At 34.1% G+C, this 27569-nt stretch overlaps 1 protein-coding gene across 2 annotated transcripts in view; it reads left to right on the forward strand.

Moving 5' to 3' along the window:
* The window catches only part of LOC136041725 (calcium-transporting ATPase type 2C member 1-like), a 73787-nt gene that overhangs the window by 40039 nt on the left and 6179 nt on the right, over window positions 1-27569 (forward strand). For both annotated transcript variants that reach the window (XM_065726469.1, XM_065726470.1), the window contains exons 9-17: window positions 1234-1395; window positions 4072-4626; window positions 7521-7691; window positions 10741-10910; window positions 13727-13893; window positions 15209-15394; window positions 17654-17801; window positions 19700-19795; window positions 27158-27299. In XM_065726469.1, the coding sequence (XP_065582541.1) occupies window positions 1234-1395; window positions 4072-4626; window positions 7521-7691; window positions 10741-10910; window positions 13727-13893; window positions 15209-15394; window positions 17654-17801; window positions 19700-19795; window positions 27158-27299 (1797 nt within the window). The remainder of the gene's footprint in view (window positions 1-1233; window positions 1396-4071; window positions 4627-7520; window positions 7692-10740; window positions 10911-13726; window positions 13894-15208; window positions 15395-17653; window positions 17802-19699; window positions 19796-27157; window positions 27300-27569) is intronic.

Raw genomic sequence — 27569 nt, forward strand, 5'->3', positions numbered from 1 at the left:
TATCGATTTGGACTAAATTGTTTGAATTCCCCAGCTCACCATGGTCTACTACCTGACCTTGAGAGCCACCCTACTGAAAGACCAGTCACGAGACTCCAACAAATAAAGAATAATTGTCCACGGTTAATGACTTACCAAGCCTCTAGCACCGAGAAATATTGCAAATCATTTGTCCCTTATTTTATTCGGTATTTTAATAACATTACCCTGACAGATATTTAATGTTGGATGGTTGAACCTTTGTAAAAATAAAGAAAACAAAATAATTCAAAATTCTTTTAAAATATCTACTTTCTTTCCTTGTAATTTTTAAATATAGAATTAAAAAAATTTCTAAAGGTTCTATATTTCGTCTAGGTTTCAACACAACAAATTTTATAATTTTGGAAACATTTTCAACTCTTATTCATTGCAAGAGATTCAAGTCAGTTTTATTCCTTTACAGTAAAGCCAAATCTTACTGTATGCAACGAGTAAATCTATCAGCAATTAAGAAATATCTTAAGGGGTTGGGAGATACTAATTCATTAAAATAGCAATTAACAAAAACTCCAGTTTTAATATCTGTGCTTTATCAAATATAAGGCGGAGTTGAGGAGCCAATTGACACAATTTTTCATGTAGGTAATTTTTACCAACCTCAAAAATTATTTAAAACTACTAATTAAGCATTGTATTTGGCACTTAGGCATATTTGGGAATGGCTTATTAAGCAGTCGGGTACTATATAGCTATTTATCCTATTTTGACAGTTCTGTATTTTATGGCTACTCTGTGGCTGTTTTGTTGGTTTAGATATTTTGGCCGTTTGAATGTTTGCAATCCTTATATTGTCAACAAAGGGAACAGTTTCGAACTGAGCGGAAAATTGTATAGAGTAATTCGAAAATTCTTTTACTTGAAACATCTTTTTCTTCTCTGTAGTTTTTATTTTTCTTTTAAGCAGGGTCGTAAAACTTGCTTACTTAAGGAAGCAGATCTTTCCAATTTTCGGATTTTTCTCTTACTGTTGAAATCCCTTGAATCTATATACGTTTGTTTCTCATTTTTGTTATCTGATACATTATCTTCCCTTTTTGTTCTTGCTTAATTTTTATTCAGCTTAATTTACTCACCATAATTCATATATATAATTTTGCCTAATTAAATGTTATATAATCTAATATTGATTAAGTCTTTCTGTCAAGATTAACCTCCTAAAGCAAAAGTCATGAAGTTTTTTTTCTGTTTCAGGTCGTCCGTTAATGGAGATGTTTAATATAAGCGTGTCTTTGGCCGTTGCTGCCATTCCTGAAGGTTTGCCCATTGTTGTTACAGTTACATTAGCATTAGGTGTCATGCGAATGGCGAAAAATAATGCTATAGTCAAGAGACTTCCCACTGTGGAAACACTTGGTAAGATTTGTGGAACATACTTATCAAAATTTTTATGTTCTTACGAGTTGCATAGAACAACGTTGTCAGCGTATGATATGCCTGCATAGGGGCGTAAATGGAAATTCTTTTCAGAGGTGTAATACCAAAAAAAGAAAAAAAGTCCAGTTGGTAGGGCTTTAGTGTGCTTTTTCTTGAGTTCTTATTTACATTTGTAAGTATTTGCAATAATCGGACAAATACGTAGGTAAACCTACTTTTTATTATTTAGAATTTGGATTTTAAACATGAAAATCAAATGTCATAATTCGCAAAATTATTTGCGAATTGTAAGACTTTTTTTAATCATTTTAGAATATTTTCCTAATACGAGCGTTCTCTTAAAGAAGGAGAATCCCATTCCCCTAGACCTCCTTAGATACGTTTGTAAAAGTCACAATAATTGGAAAACACGTATTTAGAGGGTTTTTTTTTGTGTTGTTTTTTTTTTAATGTTGAACCTCAAAATCACATATAGCGTAAAATTATTAGGCGAGTCTAATTATATTTTTGTTCTATCTATTTCGGACGTTTTCGTAGGCGAGACGTCTCTTTGGGAGGAAGAGGGAGATCCATTCCCCTAGTTTTCCGTGGATACACCTCTGTACCTACAATATGAGAGATACGTGTATATTTTGTTTCCCAAAGATGCTCCTTCCATAGAACTGATCCTCATGATAAAATAATTTTTTATTAATATTTTGGTCCAAAGAATTTTCGCCCTGTTTCAAAAAAAAAATTGGATCCCCTAAAAAAAAAATTCCTGTGTATCAACATATCTGTCGAACAGCAAAACAAGTCTTGTACCCTCTTTGAGAACCTATTGAATAGATATTTTATCCCACGAAGATATCCTCTGTATATAAACATATCTATAATGAACAATATTTTGCACACTCTTAAATAACTATTCGAATAACTATTCGGTTGGTTTACAGCATGTTGCCTCTTTCAAAACGATTCTGCTTCAGTTTTGCCTAATTTAACAATCTTATCTGTAATTTTACGACTTTTTACGGGAACAAGCAGTAAGAACGTCCAACCAATTGGTAAGATCGTTTTTCTTATTTATTGGTTTTCAGTTGAGTTTCTACAAAGTTGTCGAAACGAAACAAATGGCCAAAGTAGGACGAATGCGCAACTTAATTTTTAACTTAAATTTTAAGATTATCCAATTAGGTTGGCCAAGTTGCCCACGGGCTTAGGCCCCCTAGAATATTAATTTTTTCGAATTTAAGGTTATATCTTGTTCAATTTGTCAAATATTTTTTTTTTCATTATTACCCTCCCCCTCCACATTATAACTAATCTGGGATTACAAAAGAGCCATGGAGTCCTGATAATTGTGTATTTTCCTTATTTTTTTTTTTTTTTTGTCTGTCGGGCAAAAAAGCTACAGAAAAAGACTGGCACCTTTACTTAGCTGTGCCTTTGGCTGTGAAGCTGTACTGTGAACCAGTGTGATATCACCCAATGTGTTTTAGGTGACAGAGAGATTGCTCCTTGTCCCGGCGCTGAAAATAAATTAAGAGAAAATAGATTGGTCTTCGTGTCAAGCTCCTCCCCCAAAGATAGAAAAATATTTACATTTGCCCTATGATTTCCTGAATTTCCCATGTATTTTCTGTGTTTTTGCCTCTTTTTTTAAGTTGCCCCCCCCCCACAATAAATTCTTACATACGCTCCTTATGTCATTGAATAGAAGGATATAGTATTATACTAGATGAGTTCTAGATAAGAACCTTTGAAATATGGACTTCTGAAATGTAATAACTCAAATAAAATCCCTTAAAATCGGTGATGTGACATCAGAAAATAATTGTGCGAGGATCTCTCCATGGCAAGATGACCACTTTACCGTAAAGAGTGCCAGAGCCCTTGAACAGCTACTAATATTCAATGTACGGACTAGAACTTAGGCGGTGATTGTACCAAAAACTTATAAGCTTGAGCTTATCTGGGCTATTGGCATTTTGGAATGTAAACAGTTGACGTTGTCTTGATTTTACAGCATGCTGCCTATTTCGAAACGATTTTGCTTCAGTGTTGCCTAATTTAACAATCTTATCTGTAATTTTACGACTTTTTACGGGAAAAATCAGTAAGAACGTCCAACCAATTGGTAAGATCGTTTTTCTTACTTTTATTGGTTTTCAGTTGAGTTTCTACAAAGTTGTCGAAACGAAACAAATGGCCGAAGTAAGACGAATACGCAACTTAAAGTAGTTATTTCTATATTGTTGTAACTCTTTTGTCAAAAATCTAAAGGAATTCTCATGTCCTTTGGTGGCGCAGTGGATTTTGACCTTAGCTTGGTAATACGGGACCCAGAGATCGAATCACACTGCAGGAATGCACTGCAGGGCCGACGCAGGGACCTTAGTAGTCAAGAAGCGTCGTTAATTCTTAAATAATAATAAAAAGGAATTCTCACAGCTACTTAAACTCCCAGTTTTGAATAGTTCCATCCCCACTTAACTATGGAGGGTATTCAAGGATGAATTTCTTCATACTATGAATAATATTTTGTTGAATAAGTCGCCCTTATGCTACCATAAGCAGGGAATGCATTTTTGTTTTTATGTTATTAAGATGATTGTAAAAGTGTCCTACTTCTTCTTGATTTTTAAAATTATATTATTATCGTGTTATTTTTAGGCTGTGTAAACGTCATATGCTCTGACAAAACAGGAACCATAACTCAGAACGAAATGACGGTGACTACTATTGTCAGTGCCAATGGATTTAGTGCAGAAGTGACCGGAAGTGGATACAACCCACGTGGAGATGTCATCATTGACCGCTGCGACAACATGAAATTAGCGAAAGAAAGTATATATTCATTGCTTGAAGTAGGATGCGTTTGCAATAATGCTAGCATTACTGACGAAAACCTCCGTGGCCAGCCGACAGAGGGTGCTTTGCTTGCTGCAGCACTCAAATTTGAAATGCATGGTGTTCGGCAACAGTATTTAAGACTTCATGAGTACCCGTTTAGCTCGGAACAGAAGATTATGGCAGTGAAGGTGAAACCAGCTAGCTCATCTTCTGAAGAGGATGATATATTTTTTGTCAAAGGAGCGCCAGAGAAGGTGATATCACATGCTGTATTCTACAAACAACATGGTAAAGCGGACTTAGCGCCTTTGACTCCAGAAGCGGAGATGGAGTTAAATCAGGCAGCGCAGAAGCTATCAAGAAAAGGATTGAGAGGTAAATTGATATTTTTAAGATGATATTTATTTTGAACAATTTCCATCACAAGCCCCAAAGGACCGGATTTGAATTTTGGAGTCATAAGAAACAATACAAGCCAAAAAAAGAAAAACACAAAAACTAAAAAATTGGCCAACAATGCGAAAAATAACACCAAAATGAAAAAACATCTCTTAGTCAAATTAATTAAGGGAAAACTGATAGAGCAAGTTAAAAAGATAAGAAACTAGTAAAACTAACGTTGAAGTAGATAATATTTGTATTTATAAAAAAAAATTCAAAGTTACGTGTAAAAAAAAAGGGGGGAGAAAAAGAAGTGAGCGAGCACAAAAACTAGGGCAACGCCGATTTTTATATGCCCCCTCCCCCTCTAAGTGCAAGACCTGTATGAACCTTTAATAATAAGCATGATTGTCTTTGAAACCAAATGGATTATTTGCTTCAGGCGAAACAAATAATAACGTTCAGGAACAAAAACTCGCTTGTTCACGAATTGATTTTTATTTAGTCTGTATCCCTTCTTCTTTCTACTTCTCTGTCTGAATCAAGATGTTGTAATTATTTTCTTTCATTTAATTGCTATTCGGGTTTTATTCACACCTCCAGTGGGGTATGCTCACAGCTCCGGTGGGGGTTGCTCTGTATAGTCATTCAGCCGTAGTTGAAACAGAGTCCGAAATTCTGTCTTCAAATCGGATTCTTTACTACTAAGTATTCCTTCCTTGGCCCACTTTTTTCGGCTACAAAAATGTGGTTGTTTTCATAAAACTAATTAAAAAAAAACTTTCCATAAAAGCAGTTTTTCAAATAAAAGCGAAGGCCGATTTAAATTTAAGATCAGCATATACAAATTCTTGTTAAAATTCAAACGCAAAACAACAAAAAATTTACTATTAAAGGATATATGAAACCCAAAACGAACAGAAATTACATAAACTATAATAGCAAAAAAACGTAAAAAGTAATAGTACAAATGAATAAATAAATCTTAAAGCGAGTAATGCTTAAATTGAATATGCAAATCAGGCTTAAAACGAAAAAAATATTGTGCTATTGAAGTATAAATGAATCCCATAACGAACAGAAATTAAATAAACAATCAATGCAAACAAACATACAATGGATACTAATATAAATAAATAAATAAATCTTAAAACGGGTGAAACTTCAATTGAATATGCCAAACTAGCATGAAACGAACAAAAATCACTACAAAAAAGAGTTCGGGTATTGCCTCCTTCTCTCACTGTAAAATTCTAATACCTACAGCATCATTGACGCTTTACTGAAAACTATATATGTTTTGAACTGTCTTAGAAAGTATAAATTAAAATCAAACTGAATTTTTGATATATAATGACATTAATTGTTGAAAGATTCATCAGTTCAAGATGTTATTTCAGTATAATTTATTTTTATTTTTAATGCTGTAAGAACTACAAAAGAAAATATTTGTAATACAATACGTTTTCAGTGAAGCGCCATTGACGCAGTAGGCTTTAGGTTTTTACAGTTAAGAAAGTGGGAAGTATCCAAGTTCTTGTTTGTAGTGAAACTATATTTGTCTTGAAAATTTTTTAGAAAGAACTAATAATTGAAACTGAATATTTGATGTATAATGATATTAATTGCTGAAAGCTTATTAGTTCAAAATTTTATTGTTATTTTAATGTTTATTTTCACTATTATATACAAAAGAAAATATTTGCAATATAACTCGTTTTCGAAATAATTCGTTTTGGGAAACTGCTAAACCTATCATCTAGAGAGATTATCTCCCTCTATTTTCTCTATACATATATTACTTCTATCACGAGTGTTGGCCGGTGAAAGGCACCTAAAAACCTCCTATACCTACTGTATATAAATTGTAATAAATTCTCGGAATAACAAAATTTTAGATATTTGGGCCTCAAAACGGGCTATTTTCCAATTCTCTTGGTAAAATTGGAATTAAAGAAAGTTTGTTACTTTATGTTGAAAAGTGGCCACCGTAAGCGGGGACATCCTGTAACGGGAGGACGTCCTCTCTGCGGGAGAGCATTTTTTTATTGTGGAAAAATAAAAGTAAATAAACTAAAAAGTGCTATTTTTAAAGTATTGTAACTCATTCCTAGAATAAGCTCAAACTATATCTGCACTTTAAAGAGAGGGTTCTAAGGGATTGAAGCATAATCAGTGCCTAAATTTATGCCATTTTCTATAAAGCCAACTAGTTGTGGCAAAAGCCTCTTGCCAGCCTTTATTTAAAGTATAAATCTGACGTATATAGGATCTGAGGCCACGCTGTCTATGCATGATGAATGAAAGTGAAGAAGAGAAAAAAACGAAGAACAAATTCATTTGTTAAAAATTACCCTCCTTGCTGTTGTGCTATTCAATACTTAATTACTTCGAGTTTCTTTTCTGTCTTTATTTTCATTCAGAAGTTCATTTTCAGTTCATAAGGACATATGCCCTTCCTAACATTTATATCTCTCGAGCCTCTGGCTTATTCCCCCCACCCCCGAAAAAAGTTCCAATATTTGCCTCATATTTCAGATTGTGTTTATGCCTGAACTTTTCTTTAAGTTTAATGTGCACTCGTAAGTTTTGGTTGATGTTTTTGGCAAGTTCATCTTAGCTTTCCCTCGAGCCTCTGGTTTATCCCCTGCCCCCCCAAAAAAAGTTCCAATATTTGCCTCATATTTCAGATTATGTTTATTCCTGAACTTCTCTTTAAGTTTAATGTGTACTCACATGTTTTGGTTGATGTTTTTTGGCAAGTTCATCTTAGCTTTCTATTATACTATTTTCATTTGGCTCTGTATAATCTCTCTCTAGCTAAAGTTTGAAAGCCATTTTACTAGTAGAATATTATTTAGTTTTATAAAGATTCCATATTATTTCAGTGATTGGTCTTGCAAGAGGCAAAGATTTACAATCTTTGGAATTTGTTGGTTTTGTTGGTATTCAAGATCCCCCGCGACCACGGGTTAAAGATGCGATTGCCACATTACAGGCCTCTGGAGTCAGGGTCATGATGGTTACTGGTGATGGGCGGGAAACTGCGTGCGCTATTGGTAAGTTGTAATTATCTTGGTGATACAGCTCCTGGCTATACCCGGTTTGGATACATTAGTGAAGAACAAGAAGAAAGGATCTAGACTAGAGATTATTAATTTTAAAATGACACTGTCTTTAGACTAGGTACGTTTGAAACAATTGATTCTGTTTTGCTACCAGAAGTGATTAACAACGAAGTTCGCCGCATTTTTTCACAGCGGTTTCGTCATCATGGGGAAGAGGGAGGTCAGGTCTAAAAATATATTTGCAGGCCCAAAATCGTTGAATTTTCACTGGAAGTTCTTCAAACAGATCTCTTTTCTTTTCTTTTTCCATGAGAGTGGGGGGTGTAGCTCTCCCTTCCCTATGCCTCCTCTATGTAGGAATAGCTATGCACTATTTCAAACCAGTCAGGATCTCAAAATTGATCTTCCAAATTATACCCTATGCACCTTCTTTTTGTATTGAATCTAGTTACTTGTTTAGGGTCAAAAAGTGTCACCATACGGCAGAATGTTACTGGAATTGAAAAATCGCAAATGAAAATCTTAGACACCTTTGTGTTAACGGACTAACTGAGAAATTTCGTCCCATTCCCGTGTGAACCTTTATGAGCTCAAATGTTGTTACTCATGCTGTTGTCGCATTGTCGCATTCTTTTTGTCGCAAAAAGGCAGACGGCTGTGGTGCAATCTATTCTTTTGAAAAGAAAGTTTTCTGACCTTGGAATTGCCTTTGCGATTTTATCAAGATTTAGTGACTCCTTTATTTGTTGAGGGGGAGGGTGTGCAGACTTTTTTTGGGGAGAAACCAAATAAAATTTCATGTATAAATTTCTGTTCTGTATTACATTTGGTTAGTTATATTAGCAAAATAATCAGAATATGTTTAAATATATGTTTCCCTCCGATACTTCATTGTTAAAATTTCTTAATATGAGACTTACTTACTTACACTTCGGTCTTACCACGCTGGCTGATGCAAAGGCTGACGACGGTGCCTAACCACAGTGGTCGCAGCTTCTGATTCCAGGAGGAACCCATAACCATATTTTAAGGGAGTCAGTCTTTGCCCATACTAACCATGTGACTCCAGTAGTGCCATCAACTACTTGTAGTTTTATGGGCCACAGTTGGATGTTTTTTTTTTGGGGGGGGGGGGCGTAAAGTGCTCCAATCTATTCTAAGGATGCATTTGAGACAGTTATTCTCAAACCTTTAGATTATTTTTTGAGGTGTTAAGTTAACGCAGAATATTCATATCTGTACATCGTAACTATGAGGGTGTTACTGCTAAGATTCGTATTCGTATTCATATTCGTTTATTTAAATAGCTATCGTAGCACTCAAAAATGAACGCTAAATTACGCTACTTTTACAATCACAAAATTACAATTAACACTTGTTAAATGCTCTTACGAAATATGGTACAAAGGAGTTTGCGAATCTGTTCGTACGGCACTTGACTGGTTCTAGTTTGTTGTAATGCCTAGTATGTCTGAGCTTTAATTTCATGGAGTAGGCCTCTAGTATTCCAAAGGTTTTAACTTAAAACCTTTATTAAAAACGCTTCCTGCGTATGTCAGACACAATGACGCTCCAAAAGAACTTAAGTTATTCAATATTCTCAAGCATATCAGTTCCGGCTGGGCTAGGGGGCGTTGTTGACATTACCTAACATGATTTTTGTTTTCATTTCGACATGAGACAAAGCTCGCCCTTTACTAGGAGTACACTAGTCTCCATAAATGGAGATTTTTACAGATCCATAAATGAATACCTTAGTTATACACTCAATATTAATTCTCAGTCAGCGGTTGCTGCAGTGAATTTTGATGACTTTTTTTGCTTGATTGATTTGTTTAAGTGTCAGTGCGACTGTACTTCAAAGAAACGATGGCAGGGGGATATCTCCCCTGGCTCTGCCATATCCTTTCTAAGACCTAAGAAAAAAAAATATACAATGTCATGCTTCCAAAAATCCCTAGGATAAGATATGAAAGTGCCTTTATGTCAATGTTAAAACAAAGTACTAGCAATTCAATGGCAATTTTCAGAATTATCTTGCCAATGTACACGGGTATTTTTCTAATTATTATTTCTTTGAAACGAAGAATGTATAAAATCTAAAGCTTAGCAGTTGATACAATGCGTTTTATTAAAATGTTGAAAAACTGGAACAAAATTTATGCCTCTGAAAGGGTTTTTCGCTTAGTGTTTCTTACAGACTCGATGTTTAGATTTGAAGCTGGTATCTGACAGCACTGATTATGCAAAATTAATATTTGTTTATTTTTAGTTTAAATCAAATACGAAATAAATGATTGTAATTGCTATTTTTATTAACAGGCATTTTCACTTTACTTGCACCGTTACCCTAATTTATATTCATAGTTTGCTATTCATATTTAGTACTTAAAGATGGCGCTAGATGGCATACTTCGGGTTCACTGTACAATCTTGTAATATTTTCTTTTAATTTCTTGCTACTTTGGATAGCGGGTATTCGAACTTTTTTTGTTTTTATTTAAAAACATAAAAACATCGTGAGTTTTTAGCCAGGGTTCAAAGTCTTTTCTAAACCCAAGTGTGGGTACATAAAACCATCGTATGTTTTTTAACCATGGTTCAAAGTCTTTTCTGAACCAAGTGTGGGTAAATAAAAACATCGTATGTTTTAACCATGGTTAAAAGTCTTTTCTAAACTCAAGTATGGGTATAATAAGGTCGACATTCTCCTTGTTAGTAACTGAAGAAGTAGTAAATGGCTTGGAGGAAAAATGAAAGAATTGAGTCAAAGATATATTTGACTCAATTTGACTCATAATTGAGTCAAAGATAGTGATGATTGTTATTAGTTGCTCAGCAATTAGTTTCACATATATAAGGTTACTATTTAGTCTTTAGTCAATTAGAAAAACATCCTAATGGTGATTGATGGTGAGCTGTGTCGATAAGGAGTTATGTTGGTGGAGTGTTGAGTGGGAGCCGCTCTAGACATGTCTTTGAATTTATGTTTACAAGAGAGAAACACATTTGTACAAAATATTTGTTTTCCCTTTTCCAGCTAGTATTGTTGGAATTCTTCCGTATGCTGGACATCTTGCTTATGCATCTCCACATATCATGCCTGGAAGTCAGATGGACCAGCTGACGGACTTGGAGCTTGAACATGCTGTGAAAACGGTTTGTGTTTTCTACAGAGTGACACCTCGACATAAGCTTAGGATTGTAAAGGTAGTCCTGTGATTGAATACTTATTTTCTGTTTTATAAAAGGCAGCCTTAAAACCAGCAAATTTCTATTCTTATGAACATTCCTGTTTTTACAGGAATTTAAATATTACTATATATTTTAGGAATATTTCTGAAGTATTTATATTTCATTCTATATAAAAAATTTAAAAGTTGGGGTGGATTTTTGTAAGAAAATATTTTTTTATGTTTAAGAAATGAGCCGAAGAAAAACTTCTTCCGCTTTATCCAAACATAACTAAACGGAATCACGACAGGTTAGTTTTTTCATATCCCAATGCATATTGTTTGCGACGATCTTCCCCCCTATCAAATAAATATTTCTGGTTCTTTTACACCTCCTCGATAAATAATCGTTTGATTTACCCCCACTACTCTATTCCCTCTAGTTCCTACAAAACATTGTCAGCTAAAAAAAAAGAAAAGAAAATCTAGATAGAACTTGAGGACAAGCCATCCACTCACATTCTATGGCGTATAATCTTTGTTAATGAAACTTGCACTCGGATACTTTGCACGGAATTTACCTAGTGGCTTCTTACCTTTCACTTCCACTGGAAACTAGTATCAATTTTCTTGACCTATAAAGTTTTTCGAAAAAAAATCCTCATTCAGTGCTCGCAAACGTTTGAAAGTGATAAAAATATGCCTAGGCTGTATAGTTCTAGGCACACTTGCATTGGCCTTGGGGAGGGCTTAAAAACTTAAAATTTCAGTTCCTATAAATCTTTCTATAATTGACTTGAAAATAAATCATGAATCTACATTAAATGGCTAAAATTGACTGAAAAAACAAAACTGAATTATGTTTGCATTTTGATGTTTTCAAAAGTTGTCCAGTAAGAGTAACATGCGTTTAATATTACAAACAGGTTCCATTGAAAAAAAAAATAAATACTTAGCTTTTTTGTAAGCTAAAATTCTTGTAACTTTTGACTTTCGCATTTTGGAAGAAAGCTTTTTAATGAAACCATTTTTTCTTTTACGCTATAGAGAATAAATATAGGATATTACTTTTTTTTTCGCCTGATACCACATCATAGCTGAAAATTCTGAAGATAAATGCTTTGAGTTTTGTGAAGAAGATTTTGAATGGTATTTTATCTCTAGATATAAATCATGTTCATAATACTTTTTTAGATATCTGAACACTTTAGTATATATGTACATGCATCTACGCACAACTTTGCATTTACGTAAAAGATTGAAAAATTGTATCGAAAATACTTCATTGAATTCACAAATTCACAATTTGTGAATTCTTCAATGAATTCACAAGAATTCATTGGGAAAACCATATAGAAATTTGAGGTTTATGGAGATGGGTGAACTGAACCAAATTTCAGTATTTTATTTTTGTTTTTCGCTAAAATAATGAGAAGCATTTCGCTGTGGGGGGAGGGGGGTTGACACTTCCACTCAGGAGAAGTTGAAGTTGGATTAGGGCCTGACTCCCCACCCCTTTCCTCCCATTCCCTCTGAAGTCTCAATAATTTCACAATATGTCTTTTATTTACTTGTACTTCTAATAATGTTTGTCTATTTTCTACATTTTTAAATTTGATCCCTCCTCTCCGAAAGACATTCTTGGGTACTAATCTAGCTAATGAGATAGGATAATTCCAATGGGTTTGTTAAATATGTTTTTTTTATATATATATATATAACGAATTATGGACCTAGTAGTTCGCTCATATGCCAGTTTAATATGGCTCTAAGTGCATATACGTGTTCATGTAAAGGTCATGTTCTCAAATTTACATAGAAATGCTTATCAAAAAAACTAAAAAGTCAAAAAAGTATATTTTTTTTCTTCAAATTACTCTAAATGAAGATAGCTGAGTAAGAAACTTTCATCTTAAAAATGAAACTGTTAATTTTTCGAGATGGAATCCATTTTCTAGGTCAAATTAAATAAAGAAGTAAGAAGAAATACGTACCCAAAACAACCACCAGATAATTTCCAACCCTAGATACAAACCCTAGAAGATAAAACTCTAGAAATAACCTTAAACCTGAAATTATACCCATCATGACTTCATAAAAACTATTAAATATTGAAAAAGAGTAAAGAACAAATAGGACGGTTACAATCAATGCTAAAATATCGACGAGCAAACATGCAACCATATATTATTTCAATAAACTGCCAATGTAAAAGAAAACATCAAATGGAATTGTTAGGTTTTTTCTTTGTGATTCAAATAAAAAATAGAAATAAGGTGTTTAATAGATCAAGGCTTGCCTCAGCCGCAGATTATTCTAGCCCCAGATGTAATCTGGGAATGGAGGATGGCACACATATTCTAGCTAAGTGCCGGCAGTATTATCGTTTAAGAAGTATAAGAAGTAATTTTTAGAGTGAAACCCTGGAGTCCGCCGGTGATCCTGCAAACAACTTTAAAAAGAACAATCGTTTATGTCTGGAAATGTATTAATGAGGTGACAGAAAAAGGAGAGTAATTCATGTTTGTACTTTTGTTTTTATGTTGTTTTTTCCCGTGTTTCGGTTTTTGGGAAGTGGAGAATTGCTTGTTTTTTAAGTTATAGTATTGAAGCCTGCTTTACAGTACTATTTCGTCTGGCCTTATTCGGCTTATAATGAAACTTACTTTTATAATTATATACATATATATGTTATTCTTCCAACTTTATTGCGTTCATGCCTTTTTTCTCTGTATTGGTTTATAACGCAAAAGACAAGTTCGGCGATATTTGCTTGTTGAACCTCTTTCTTTAGAATTAAGTTTTATCGTCCAGTATCATAAAGAAGGGCATGATTGATAATATGTATTTTAGGCTCTACAGGCAAATGGATGTGTTGTGGGAATGACTGGAGATGGTGTTAATGATGGTGTTGCCTTGAAAAAGGCAGATATTGGGATTGCCATGGGCAAAATTGGGACTGACGTTAGCAAAGAAGCTGCTGACATGATTCTGGTCGACGACGACTTCTATACCATTATGTAAGTTTTCATGACTATTTTATTAACCATTTATATAGTCACAAATAGCTTTTGCAGAGACAGAAAAGGGCCACTATAAGGGCTGGATTTCTTGGATGAAGAATGGGTGTCGCTACACCCGTATTGTGCACTGAATTTCGTGTTGGTGTTGATGTAATTAAATCTGAAGGGCCATAGGCATGAGCTATTTAAGGGTACAGATTGAATGGGCGGAAATGTCTAAGGTGCCGACTGTAGGGAGCAATGCGAATGGAATATATTTGGTATACATGTAGTATAATATCAAATATCTATTTGTTTGTTTGTGTATCTGTTTGTTTCTTTGGATTATTCGTTGAAACTGTTACAGGTAAACTTAAAAATTTTTGCAAAATTGTTTTGAAAGTACGCGGCAAAATATTAGCTTTAAAATCCAAAATCCTTTCTTTCATATTTCTCTCTCTTTCTCCCTCCCTCTTCCTCCCCTATGCTGTGAAACTGTTACAGGTAAGAACATGGAAATTTGTTTAAACAATGTTAATGCTGCACAAAAAAATATTTTATTTAAAAATACAAAATTCTCTCTTTCTTTTACTTCTCTCCCTCTCCCTCCATTACGCTTTAAAACTGGTAAAGCTAAAAGCATGAAAATTTTGTGAATTATTTTGAAGCTGCACGAAAAATTATTTGATTCAAAAATCAAAAATTCTCTCTTTCTTTTACTTCTCTCGGTCTCCCTCCATTATACTGTAAAACTATTAAAGCTAAAAGCATGAAAATTTTGTGAATTATTTTGAAGCTGCACGAAAAATTATTTGATTTAAAAATCTTAAATTCTCTCTTCCTTTTACTTCTCTCCCTCTTCTTCCATTATAGTGTAAAACTATTAGAGCTACAAACATGAAAATTTTGTGATTTATTTTGAAGCTGCACGAAAAAATATTTGATTTAAAAATGCAAAATTCTCTCTTTCTTTTACTTCTCTCCCTCTCCCTCCATTATATTGTAAAACTGTCAAAGCTAAAAGTATGAAAATTTTGTGAACTATTTTGAAGCTGCACGAAAAAATATCGACATCACTCTGCTCAACTATGTTTTTTCGCACCTGGTGCCATCTATAAGCCATATGCATTTCCATTTATTTTAAGGCTGCTGAAACCAAATGTTATAATATCTTTTCAGATTGAGAAATCAAAGCTAGAATATTTAGAACAGAGAAAAAAGTAGCTTTATCCTGATTAAAGCAAATTGGCTATATCAGTAATTCATTTTATTGTCTTCATTTATTTGATATTCCGTTTTTTTATCTTTCAGTGGCTTTTATATATTTTTTTAGGGCGGCTGTTGAAGAAGGAAAGGCTATATTTCATAATATTCAAAACTTCGTTCGGTTTCAGCTAAGTACAAGCATTGCAGCGCTGTCACTTATTGCAGCTGCTACGTTTATGGGAACTCCCAATCCACTAAACGCAATGCAAATCCTTTGGATCAATATCCTGATGGACGGGCCGCCTGCGCAAAGGTATTACCTTCGCCTTTGTTTTATGTTTCGCTTACTTATGTTTAAGGATAATTTCTGGCAACAGTGCTTACCAATGAGGCGCCAAACCTTACTCTTCGCCAAGGGATGGATCCTGGCCACACAGTATATGCACCATAAAATATGGGCTTAAAGTGTATTGGATATTAGGAATACAAAAAATAATGAGTGTCACAACCTGTTAGTGTGTCATCAGTTTTGAAAGAAGTTTTTCTGAGTTGGATAACCATGGTCTTTACATGATTGTGCTCTTACAGAGTTCCCACCGGCCCTAAACATATTCTCCAAAAGTCATTAGACGATGGAAAAACTTTTTAGGATCACAAATGAATTCAAGTTAGGGCCTACTGAAAACCTAAGTCAGGTCTTTTCCTTTTTCTTACGTCAGAATTTACTTCAAAAAGCTTCTGTAGGAAGTTTTGGTTACTTTTTTCTTACTTTTGAATCTGGAAAGTTTATAACAACCAACTATCAAGACAACTATCAATTCAAAAATTAATTGAAATAAGGATAAAGAAATTGTTCGAAAAAGTATAAAAACTAGCTATAAATAAATGGGTATGGCAACTCTGGCAAAGTAGTGTTATTACTAAAAAAAAATTATCGTCTTTTTCTGATGTACATGCTTAAAAAAAAAAATAGGTTTCAAGTGACTGACCTTATTTGTTGGTAAAACAAAATTGCCAACCTATTACATTCAATAGGGTTTTCGCCTTTGCAATGTTGTTATAGAATGTTTTATTTAATTTGGGAAACTATATGTTATTGTCTACTCTTTACTATTGCTTTCTATTCTGAACTATGAAAATCTTTGTTTTGACTGGACGTCTGAACAAAAATAGCTGAAATAATTTATTTTTCATCTGTACCGACTCGGTCTTCATTCAATTTTTTACCTTTTGTGAAAACCGTACAGAAACGTAGAACGCGGATGATTTTCAGAGAAAAATTTGCGAGGAAATTGCAAACCTGTATATTCTAAAATATCTCAACATATCATCGATAACCTATTCGAGAAATTCAATTTTGCTTAGAAAATCGGATTTATACAAACTATTCTGATCTTCGGAGTGACAAGAAAGAAACCTGAAGGACTACTACTAACTGTAACTAGGTCTTTTACCAAGTGATTTTAAGTTGCGTTGCAATTTGCTAGAGCTTAAATTTGTTTTTCCCGAAATCCATTTTTTGTAAAGAAATTATGTTTCTTCTAGCGTAGTTATCTTAAACTAGTTATCAGCTGTTTTAAAACGGAAGATCTGGTCGACGGTCGAAATCCAGGAACACGCCAGTGGATAACGTGACTGATATGATATCTTAGTAAAGGTCAAAAACTTCATCTGAATCTCCGTAGTAGCACTTTCTAGTCCTGGTGCTTTGCCTTGCAAAGCACCAGGGGGTGTTGATTTCCGAGTCGATTCTTTGTTTCTGTTTGTTGATTGTTTAATTATTCTTTAGTTAAGTTTCTGCCCTAGTCAAGCACTTTCCTGGCAGATTATATACATGTAATTATGTATTTTTGTTTAAATATATGTGATTGAATTGAATTGAAATTAAGAAAGAGCTTAAGAAGATTGGCGCTGTAGTGATTAGTGGGTTTAGTTTTTCTCAACTATTAGGTGTTTTTGTCCTTTTCTCTCCCTCTTTCTCTCCTTTCTTATGCTCTTCCCGCGTTTTTGAGAAAATTATATGTGACCGAGGTAGAAAGGTGGCTGCTGGATTCAAAAACAGAGTTAAATGTTTTGTGTTATGTGTAATTTTTCCAGATAATTTATCTGAAGAATTTTTGTGACTTTTCGGGAAAAGAATACTTTTGTTTTGAGAGGTCTTTTGTTTTGTCTCTCAGACTTTGGCAGTACTTTCCTGGTGCAACTTTCTATGCTTTCTATTCAAAATGATTTTGGAAACTTTCACGTGGTGTGGTAGGCTTTTTCGCCCAAAAGATGTAGTCAACTAATTTTTTCTGTTTTCTAAATCAGTTAGATTCGGCTAAGCTTGTTCTCTGTCGCGATTTTATATTATTTGCCATTTTAGGAAGGTTTCCTTAATGGAGATTTTTGTGGTTTCTAGTTTCAACCTTTTTCTCTTATTCGTTCATTTTATATTATTGCATGCTACCAGCTGTTAACTGTCATCAAACTATGATTGACTGATTTATTACGACCTATTCAACGGACCATTCTTAAGTCACTATCCTTTTTGAATTTCTTAGCCTTTCTTTTTTATTCATTTATTTTTTAGTTTGGGTGTCGAACCCGTGGATAAAGATGTTATTCGCCAACCACCACGGAATGTGAAAGAGTCAATGGTCAACAAATCTTTGATTACCAGTGTTTTGATCTCAGCTATTATTATCATTACTGGAACTCTTTGGGTTTTTCAGCGAGAGGTAAACATTGCTTCCCTACTATATCGATCCAAAGGAGGGGAAATGTGGAAGGAGTTTAATTTGAAAAGGAGGGGAAATATGAGAATTGAGTAGATATTTTTCTGCAAAGCGTTCTGTCAACAGCTAAAGTACAAGGAATGTGAAAATTAAATCTGATTCTTAGAGTAAGCTAATTTGAAACTGACATGTATGTCTTAAGAAATTAGGAAAAAAATCAGGAATTCAGTTTTTAATGAAAAAAAACTCTATATGATTTGAGGTTGAGGCAGCGGTTGCCAAATCAAGATAAGAAACGCAGCTGAAAACTCAGCAAAGATTAAGCTGAAAATATAAGAGATTAAACGAGTTGTTTCACTTCTGTCAGAACGACTTATACAGCACATTATTTGAAAGCTATCCTTCTTTTAAACATATTTCTGGTGCTATTTTCTACATCACACCTTAAAGAGTCACACAAAACCTCTTTTGCATCTCACCTTCTCTTTCCCCTCAAACCCTCCGTGTCAAAACAAGAAAAATGAGAATTCATAAAAAGATTCGTTTTGGTAAGTTATATCGTCAATGAAGAAGTTTCCCATCCCCGGGAATGTCCTAACTCCATAAAAACTTTTACCTCTGAATGTACCTCCCAAAGAAATACATGGTGAATTCAAATCTGGTCCAAAAACTATTTGATAAAACTTTAACATTTAAGACATTTATGTCAGGGGCTTTCAAATGAGGTGTAACATGACTATATTCAAATTTCTTTTTTACCTTTTTACCAGGAGGTAATCCAGAGGTAGCCCAAACGAGCTGTTTAATTTTTTGTCAAAACCTCTTAAACGGCATATCATTAGAAAGCTATTCTTCTGCTGAACATGTTCGGATCATTATTTTCTACATCACACTTTAAAGAGTCACACAAAACCTCTTTTGCCTCTCATCTTCTCGTTCATTTATAAGAAGGAAAAATTTATCTTGTAAAACTGTTTCCATATATATATAATAAACTCTCCTATAAAATTCTGAAAACGTGGGATACACCCTTTTGTATGGGCTAGAAGGTATGCCACAAAAAAAGAAGGTATGGTTTCGTAGATCTAGAAATATAGATTCGACCACAGGAAGATATGAGCAAAAATGAGCAGAATATTAATATGATTTTTAATTCAGGTCACCGACAATATTATTGCTACAAAAAATATGTGGTTTTCACTTTTTCCATTAGGGCGGAGAAAGAGCAAGTGTTGAGAGAAGGGCAAATGAAACTAGAACAATTTTCTTTGATCCATATAAAAAAAAAATATCTTTTGTGACCCATATTTTTGAATTTCTGCCCCTGGAGTAAGATAACAAAAGTGTAGTAATCAGTAGATTCATAATGTACGAATTTCTACAGATTGAGAGTACTGCCAAATTTAGCCAATCGATTTGGCTTATTTATTTTCACAGTTTGACGTGGTAACACTGACGAAAATTTGGTTCTGCTGTAAAACCTCCTAATTTTGAAACATAAAAATTTCTAAATAATCTACATTACTCCCTTTTGTGAAAACCGTACTAAACAAAATACAATGCAGATCAGCGTTATTCTTAAAGCAAGAACTTGTTTAGGATCCCATAATCATAGTAAAATAACGTTACATTTAATAATGGTTCTAAATCTTCCTACTAAAACAATAAATAAATTGAAGAAAAAGAGTTCTATTAGAAGAAATAAACACATTAATGACAAACCTGAAGTTTGTAAACTTATATGGGTAGACATCACCCTTTGCGAAACCTTACATACACTATATGCATATGTATAGTTATATTTTGTTTTGCGTTTATTATTTTTTGTCTCATTATTTTGTTATTAGTGTTGTTTTTTTAGGTTATCGTTGTTACTTTATGTTATTATTTTCTTACTTTAGCTGAGTGCTGATGGAATCACACCACGTGACACGACAATGACATTCACATGTTTTGTCTTCTTTGATATGTTCAACGCCTTAAGCTGTCGTTCAAGTGTAAGTTTATTTCTGTTGTTTTTCCTTTTTTACGGTAGAATTCGAAAGGCCAAGGACTAAGCACTTTGAATATATAAACAAGAAAAAAGGGAATAATTGCAATCTAATTGCTTCAAAAAAGCAATAAACTACCAAATGAATCTAGAATATAGTGAATAGATAGCTTAAAATAATATTTATTTCCAAAAGTATATCACAAGCTCTAGAGTTGAATTCGCTTCTTTTGTCTAGTAAAGAAAAAAAGCAACAAAGAACAACAAACTAACATTAAAAGCTAATAGAAACAAAATTGCATTCATAATACAATCATTTAAGGATTTAGTATAATATAGATTTCAAAAATAAAACACGCAATGATCGGTAAAAACAACTAGAGGGATGTGGGGAGAATATACATTTTTTTTTTTTTAGTAGTAGTATTAATTTATTAACCAAAGGAAATAACACAGACAAAATCAATCGGTAGCACACCAAAAGCGTTGCTTGCGAGGGTGTGTTACCAACAAAAAGAACAAAAATCGAAGAAAAAAAGAACAAAAACAAAAAAAAACTAGATATACGTTGCATGGGCAACGTGAGGTGTTGCGGCAACCTTTGCTCGGCTTCGCCGAGTAAAGTGTTGCGAGAGCAACACTTTGGTTTTGTTTCCTCGCTGCGACTAAACGCTGAAGTTGATAATCTGTAAGGATGCTAAAATACATACTAGGTACACCAACTCGCAAAAGTTGCAAACTCCTCATTGCTAAAGATGATTGTAGCCTTACAGCCGATTATTACTTACAAGTCCCCTACATGTCTTACCACTGGAACCAAATTGGTCTTACCATCAAATACAACGGAAACAAAAAATAGGTACACCAACTAGAAAGAGTTGCGAACCCCTCATTGCCGAGGATGATTATGAGCTAACAGCCGACTGTTGCTTACAACTCCCCTATGTCTCACAATTGGTATTGGCCTATTTTTGGTTTCAGTGTGTACCCTACTACTGAAGTTGTCAACCCCTTTAAACTGTCAAACTGGTATATCTCATGAAGGAATTTTTGTACAAAAAAATGGATGACATATACTTTGATCAGCTCATCAAAAGCTATCGACTGCCGTCGAAAAAAAATCTATCTGTCTTAGTTCAAAAGTTGACTTTTTTGCCGTAGGCCAACTTTCTAACGTCATCACTTAGAAAGGAGCAAAGGATAAACTCTAATTTCTTTAGCAATGAGAGAACTTTTAAAGTTTAAGAGGCACATCTGATACCATTTCTCTACCGCAATCCCAAGTGCGAAAAACCGAATGATAAACTCAGCCGAAATCACGGCAGCACTTTCGGACCCGTGGGAAAATGCCGCTTTTTTGCTTCTCTAAATTTTTCTATTTATCACTCAAAGAAGATATATTGGCTGTGGGGCAGGGTAACTGTCGCATATATTTAACACTTATAGATTTTAGTCCATCTTCAATTTGAAACTGGTGCCTGCCTGCTTGCCTGCTAGAACGGAGCTTTCCACTCGAAAGCAGAAACATGGTTTAATGAAACGAAAGCTTGACTGCATAACTTCAGATAGTCCTCTCTGACATAGGCTATACAACTCCTCTTCACTTCACACACTATAGGCTCTGGCTCAAGGACAAGCAAAAACCATCCTTTTTGGCCCCAGGCAAGAGTTCTACGAAGCTTTCCAAAATGTAAAGTTATATTCATCAATCCGGCCTAAGGTCTACACTTTCCGTAAAAACCGATGAGGTTAGACCCTTACCACTTTCTAGGAATAAGCTGAAATCGGGGTGCTAGGAACAAAAAAAAGAAAAAAAAAAAAAAACGACAAAACCAAAGTGTTGCTCTCGCAACACAACAATGAGTTAATCTAAAATGAGCAGAAAGGTGAAACCGTGTACCGAGAAAAAAAAATTATATAAATAATTCATACACAATCACACAACATAATATCATGATCCCGAAGCAAAAAAAAAAGAAAACAAAAGAAAAAAACAATAAACAATTATTTTCAATACTAAATCAATCAATCTCAATCTATTTCAAAGGTATACCTACCAAGAAACCCCACACGCAGCACGGCCTTAAATTGATTAATGGGCAATTCTTTAATACTTGGAACAAGCTTATTCCATAGCTTAGCCCCTCTATAAATAATTGAAAAAGCAGTCCTACTTGAAACTAGGCGAGGAACCTCAATATCTCCACTTGTTCGAGTTCTATGATCATGAATATTAGACCTATCCCGAAAACTTCCCGTAAAACATTCTGGAACGCACCCATAATGGTACTTATACATAAAAACCAGTGTATAAAAATCACGCAATCCGGCTGCATGCATTATATTTATCATACTATACATTGACCTGACCGAATCCTGGTTCCCTATTCCACAAAGTGATCCAATGGCATTATTCTGCAGTACGCGGATTGGGCGAAGTATTGAGGGGAATGTCCCAAGCCATACAGATGAGCAATACAGAATATACGGATGAATCAGAGAAAAATATAATAACCGTATAACATTTGAAGGAAATAAATGTTTTAGTTTACGGATAATCCCTAAATTCCGCGATAATATTCTACTTATAGCTTTTACATGGCACTTAAATGATAAAATTTCGTCAATAATAATCCCAAGGTACTTAACGGACTTTGATCGCTTAACAATTCCCTTCGGTGTAGCTATTTCCATAATCCAAGGATGGGGGCCGTGAAAAGATAACAAGATTTGACTTATTTATATTTAGGTCAAGGCGGTTTATCTTCAACCAAAGACATGTCATAGTCATTGCTGCATTAATTGTTGAGGTAAGTTGTTGTTCAGTTGAGGCAACACACATCAATGTCGCATCATCAGCAAATAAGGGTGTAGTGATCCTGGTTCCCGAAGGTGCGGGATTCACTATATCCCCTATTCTAGAAGTAGTTGCAACAGCATTTGGCAGATCATTTATAAAAATCAAAAAAGGGTAGGCCCTAACACAGAACCATGGGGGATACCATATTTAACAAGACTCTTACTTGAAGAAAATCCATTAATGTGAACATAATGCTCTCTGTTTTGGAGATAATCACAAATCAAAGCTAAAGTAGCCCCTCTTAGTCCATAAAATTCACATTTTCGAAGTAGTAATTGGTGGTCAACAGTGTCAAATGCCTTAACCAAATCAAGAAACAGACCCGCTACTCTAAGCTTATTATCAAGAGCGTCATTGATTATCGAAGTTATATATGATAATGCCATCTCTGTGGTTCTCCCTTTCCTGAAGCCAAATTGAATTCGATTTAACAGATTATGCAGTTCCAAATGATCATAAACTCTAGTGTTAATACACTTTTCTAGCAGACGAGAAATAACAGGTAAGACTGAGATAGGCCGATAATTTCCAAGATCATTCTTATTACCGCCTTTAAAAACAGAGGTAATCTTAGCAATTCTCAAGCAATCAGGAAACGTTCCCCGTTTCAAGCACAAATTAATGAGAGAAGTAAGAATATCAGCAACATAAGGAAACGCTATTTTTAACACCAGAAGATTGAGTGAATCACTACCTGCCGATGTATTTTTCATCCCAAAGATAATTTTCTCTGCTTCGTCACGAGAGAAGGGTCTCATATACATAGAAATATCAATTGGAGTCTTCATAAAAAACTCCAAGGGAGGATCATCATCAGAAACTATACGGGAAGATAAATCTATGCCAATATTAGCAAAATGATTGGAAACAGCATTACATATCTCTTCGGGTTCCTTCGTTGGTAGGCCATTCTGCCATACTACTTCATCGGGAATAATAGAGTTCTCTGTCGATATCACACTTTTAATTATTTTCCATGTTTTTGCAGGGTTACCACAAGTCTCAGTGAATTTATTTACGAAATATTTTTTTTTGCATTTCTCAGTAATTTATTCAGGGCATTTCTATAATTTTATAAATTCTTAAGCAGATCGGATCATTTCCATTATTTATGGAATTCTTATAAAGTTTATCTCTTTTATTAATACAGCGCAACAAGCTAGGCGACATCCATGGTTTCTTAGGATTATTTTTCCTTGATGACGAACGAACCATTATAAATGTTTTTGTCACTAACAAAATTAGTTTATCGTAAAATCTTTGAAAACTCGTATTTATATCATCTATTAAATTATTCCAATCAACTTCTGCAATTGCCTGCTTAAATTTTTAAAGGTTACTCTGGCTAAATACGTGCATAGGACTCTTAGGAATTATTGTTGCTGGCTTTTGGGGAATACAGAGATCAAATCTTGTTGAAATCCCAAAATGATCGGATACATCTGTAATAATAACTCTTGGAGCTGAAAAAAACAAATTTGAAAAAATATTGTCAATTAGCTTTGATGATGAGGCGGTTACTCGTGTGCATATATTTATAGTTGGAAATAAACCTTAGGACATACAAAGCTGCAAAAAATCCATAGAAATACTCGCATCAAGCTCACTTAGGTCAATATTAAAATCCCCGAGCATCATAAATGGATGTGAACTAGTTGCTAGTTTCTCCAGCTGTTTATCCAAAAGATCCATAAAGATTGGTATGGAGCCAGATGGCGGCCAATACAATATAATAACAAATGCATCTTTAGGTTTCAGCCTAAGCTGAAGAATAAATGGTTCAAAAACCATTTCCTGGTATACTACTAAGTCATTTCTTACCAAAACCTCAATATCGCTTCGAATATATGCACCGTTTTTTCCATGTTGCCGAAACTGTCGATTCCTATTGTAGAAATTATATCCTGGTATGTTTAAAAGAGCGGAGTTGTGGTCATTCAGCCAGGTTTCAGTAAGACCGATGACCTGGAAAACCGAAAGATCACATACTTCATTTAAAAAATTAAACGAAGAATTTAGTCCTTGGCAATTAAGATGGAAAACATTGAGGCCTCTCGCATCTCCATACTCAGATTAAATTCCATCTTTAAACAAATATTTGGAACTAATAGATTTATAATGCCCTGCTATCCCAATGTCATAACTCCGATGTAGCTGCTCCTTAAATATACCCCCAAAATCTACATTAGAAGCTTCCAAAGTATTAAGACGAAATTGATTTAATCATTGATTTAATCATATTGATTATGTAGAGGAGTTTTTCAGCATCTTTCTGTGGAGCAATTTATTTAGTTAAAATGATAATGTGGATGTAGTTGCAGCAATATGGAGAAATTACAGGGGGATGTATGACTGAGGAAAAGCAAATTTGTCCCGGGGTTACGGTGAGCATTATTAGTAAAACGTAAGAAAAATCTGTTATCCTTTCCTCAATCACAGTTCAATTTATCCTTATTTAAGTTTTTTTTTTGCTGTCTCTCTTCCGTCAAATAATTTTCTTAGAGATGCCAGGATGCCAAAGAGGACAGTTGTGTCAGGTATTGGGAGCACAAACAAGGAAGCAGAAACAAACACGAGCGTATTCGCACAGAGCACAAACAAGGACGTATTATGTCCGTATTATTGGACGCTGACAAGGAAGTAATTCCAAAACATTTTGTTCAGGACATTTCAGCTTTTTAAGGAGGAAATATATGGCATTTCCTCGTTGTTAGAAATCATTGATAAATCCTGTTTTAAATCACTTGAGATGTAAAAATTAATAATTTTGTTGCACCAACCCACATTTCAGGAGGGATAGGGCGAGTAAAATATTTGAGAGTCTTAAGTAAGTTTGTTAATAAAATTATTGACTTTAGAGAACTTATGATATTTGTTTCGGTATATCCACTGGCCTACTTTTGGTATTTTTGTAGCCCATGTCTATTTCCATCATTTGAATAACATCATTTAACAAATTCACATCTATTTGAAAAAAACAACATCATGGCTGTTTGTCACTGCAAGGAATGTAATTGAGCGTAACAGGGCTCCCGTGGGCACATTATTGTAAATTGGACGAGGATTGGAATGTCCTGTCAATATATTGCTGCTAACTAAATCTAAAGTTTTTTTAAGTCCACTATTATAAGATTGAGTCACACGTTCAAGTTTCAAGTTTGTTACGTCCATAAAATGAAATAAGTATCCGACTTGCCTAAGATTGACGTTTGGGATTTAACTAATATTGAGTAATATATTGCTCAATATTACTGATATTTGATATACTCAATATTTGACTGAGCAAACTTCGCTCAGTCAACTGCACCCGTAGAGACGAATTCATATTTTGCGGCTCTTCGGACGATCGAACTCTCATTATGTTCATCCTGAGAAAAATGGACTTTTTATTATATCTCAAGATATACCTGTGAATTTTGAGCTATTGCTAAATGTTAAATCATCTAAAATGAATAAAATGTTTGGAAATATTTAGTATCTAAAACCATTTTCTGTATTTTGCTGCTGATAAATGCTCTTGAGAAGCAAAACAAATTAGCTTTGAAGTTGTAAAACTTCAGCCTGAAGTTATCTTACTTGTCTTTGAGGAGTTTTTAGAAGTTGCGATATGAATTTTGTGCAATGTGAAGGTTTATTGAAGTTGCTGTTTGTATAATAGTTGTCGAAATGTTAATCGGGATTTTAATGAATGATTTTAACGCCGTTATAACTTTTTATAATTTTTATAATTTTATCCCTACTACCTAATGGTTTTTCCTGTCTGATTTAGTTACAAGCTTGAATGGATGAATTGCCATTTTCCATGGCAATTTCAATGGAAAAAGCCGCTCAGCTGAACGGAAAATTTTTGTCAAACCAAATTCTTCACAAAAATAGTTTCCCATTCAAATCGTGTAGTGTCTAGATTTAATACCTGGTTATTATTTTTGTAAACTTAACAGTTTTTAGCTTATTTTAATTTTAATAGCCAAATTGTAAATTGCAAGGATTGCCATGTACATTCGTAGAAAAAGTATGTTAAATCCTCCCTTGGAATTGTCTTACCCCACACTGTATGAATCAGTATATTATATTCTTTATTTTATGTTTTGTTTAATTTTGAATAATGAGAGCAGTTTTTTATTTGGCTCAATGGACACTTGACTTTAAGGACTGCATAGGGCGATGGGATGAGAGGTCTGCGTAGAGTAAGCTAAAAAGGTTTTATTATGTGAATATGGTGTGCTTTTAACCTAAATTGTCCCTAGGATTGACATTCGTTTAACTCACTTTTTTAAAATTTCAAAAACGGGATTTAGTTTAGATTGCTTTTTTTAATTTTTATTAACCCTTCATTTTAGGGTGGATTTTAATGATCGTTTAATGTTAAGAGTCAATCAAGTGCTACACCGTTAAAGCCTCTACAAATATAGATATGGGAACTGGCCATAATGGTCTCTGAAAGGGTGGTCCTAGGCTATTCCATAGACTTTGTTATATTTCTATATTATCTGTATATTCTATTTTCAGACGAAGTCGATATTCCGTTTGGGGTTTTTTAGGAACAAATTTTTCATAGTGGCTGTGGGTCTTTCCATTGTTGGTCAGATGTTAGTCATTTATGCCCCACCCCTTCAGTGGGTTTTCCAAACCGAAGCTTTATACTATACTGGTAAGTTGAATTATGTATTAAAAATAAATCTTGATAACAAAATTTAGCTTTTCAAACAGTTCGTGGTAACGAACTGTAGTAAGGAGCGACCCGGCTCAATAGTAAACGAAACTCTAAAAAACGGAATTTCGATGCTAAAAGATATATCAAAAGAATCGGATTTTTATGCTGATTTCAAATATATAAGTTTCATCAAGTTTAGTCTTTGTCATCAAAAGTTACGAGCCTGAGAAAATTTACCTTATTTTGGAAAATAGGGGGTAATACCCC

The sequence above is a fragment of the Artemia franciscana genome, unplaced genomic scaffold (genome assembly GCF_032884065.1).
Source record: "Artemia franciscana unplaced genomic scaffold, ASM3288406v1 PGA_scaffold_34, whole genome shotgun sequence".
In the NCBI taxonomy this organism is placed as follows: domain Eukaryota; kingdom Metazoa; phylum Arthropoda; class Branchiopoda; order Anostraca; family Artemiidae; genus Artemia; species Artemia franciscana.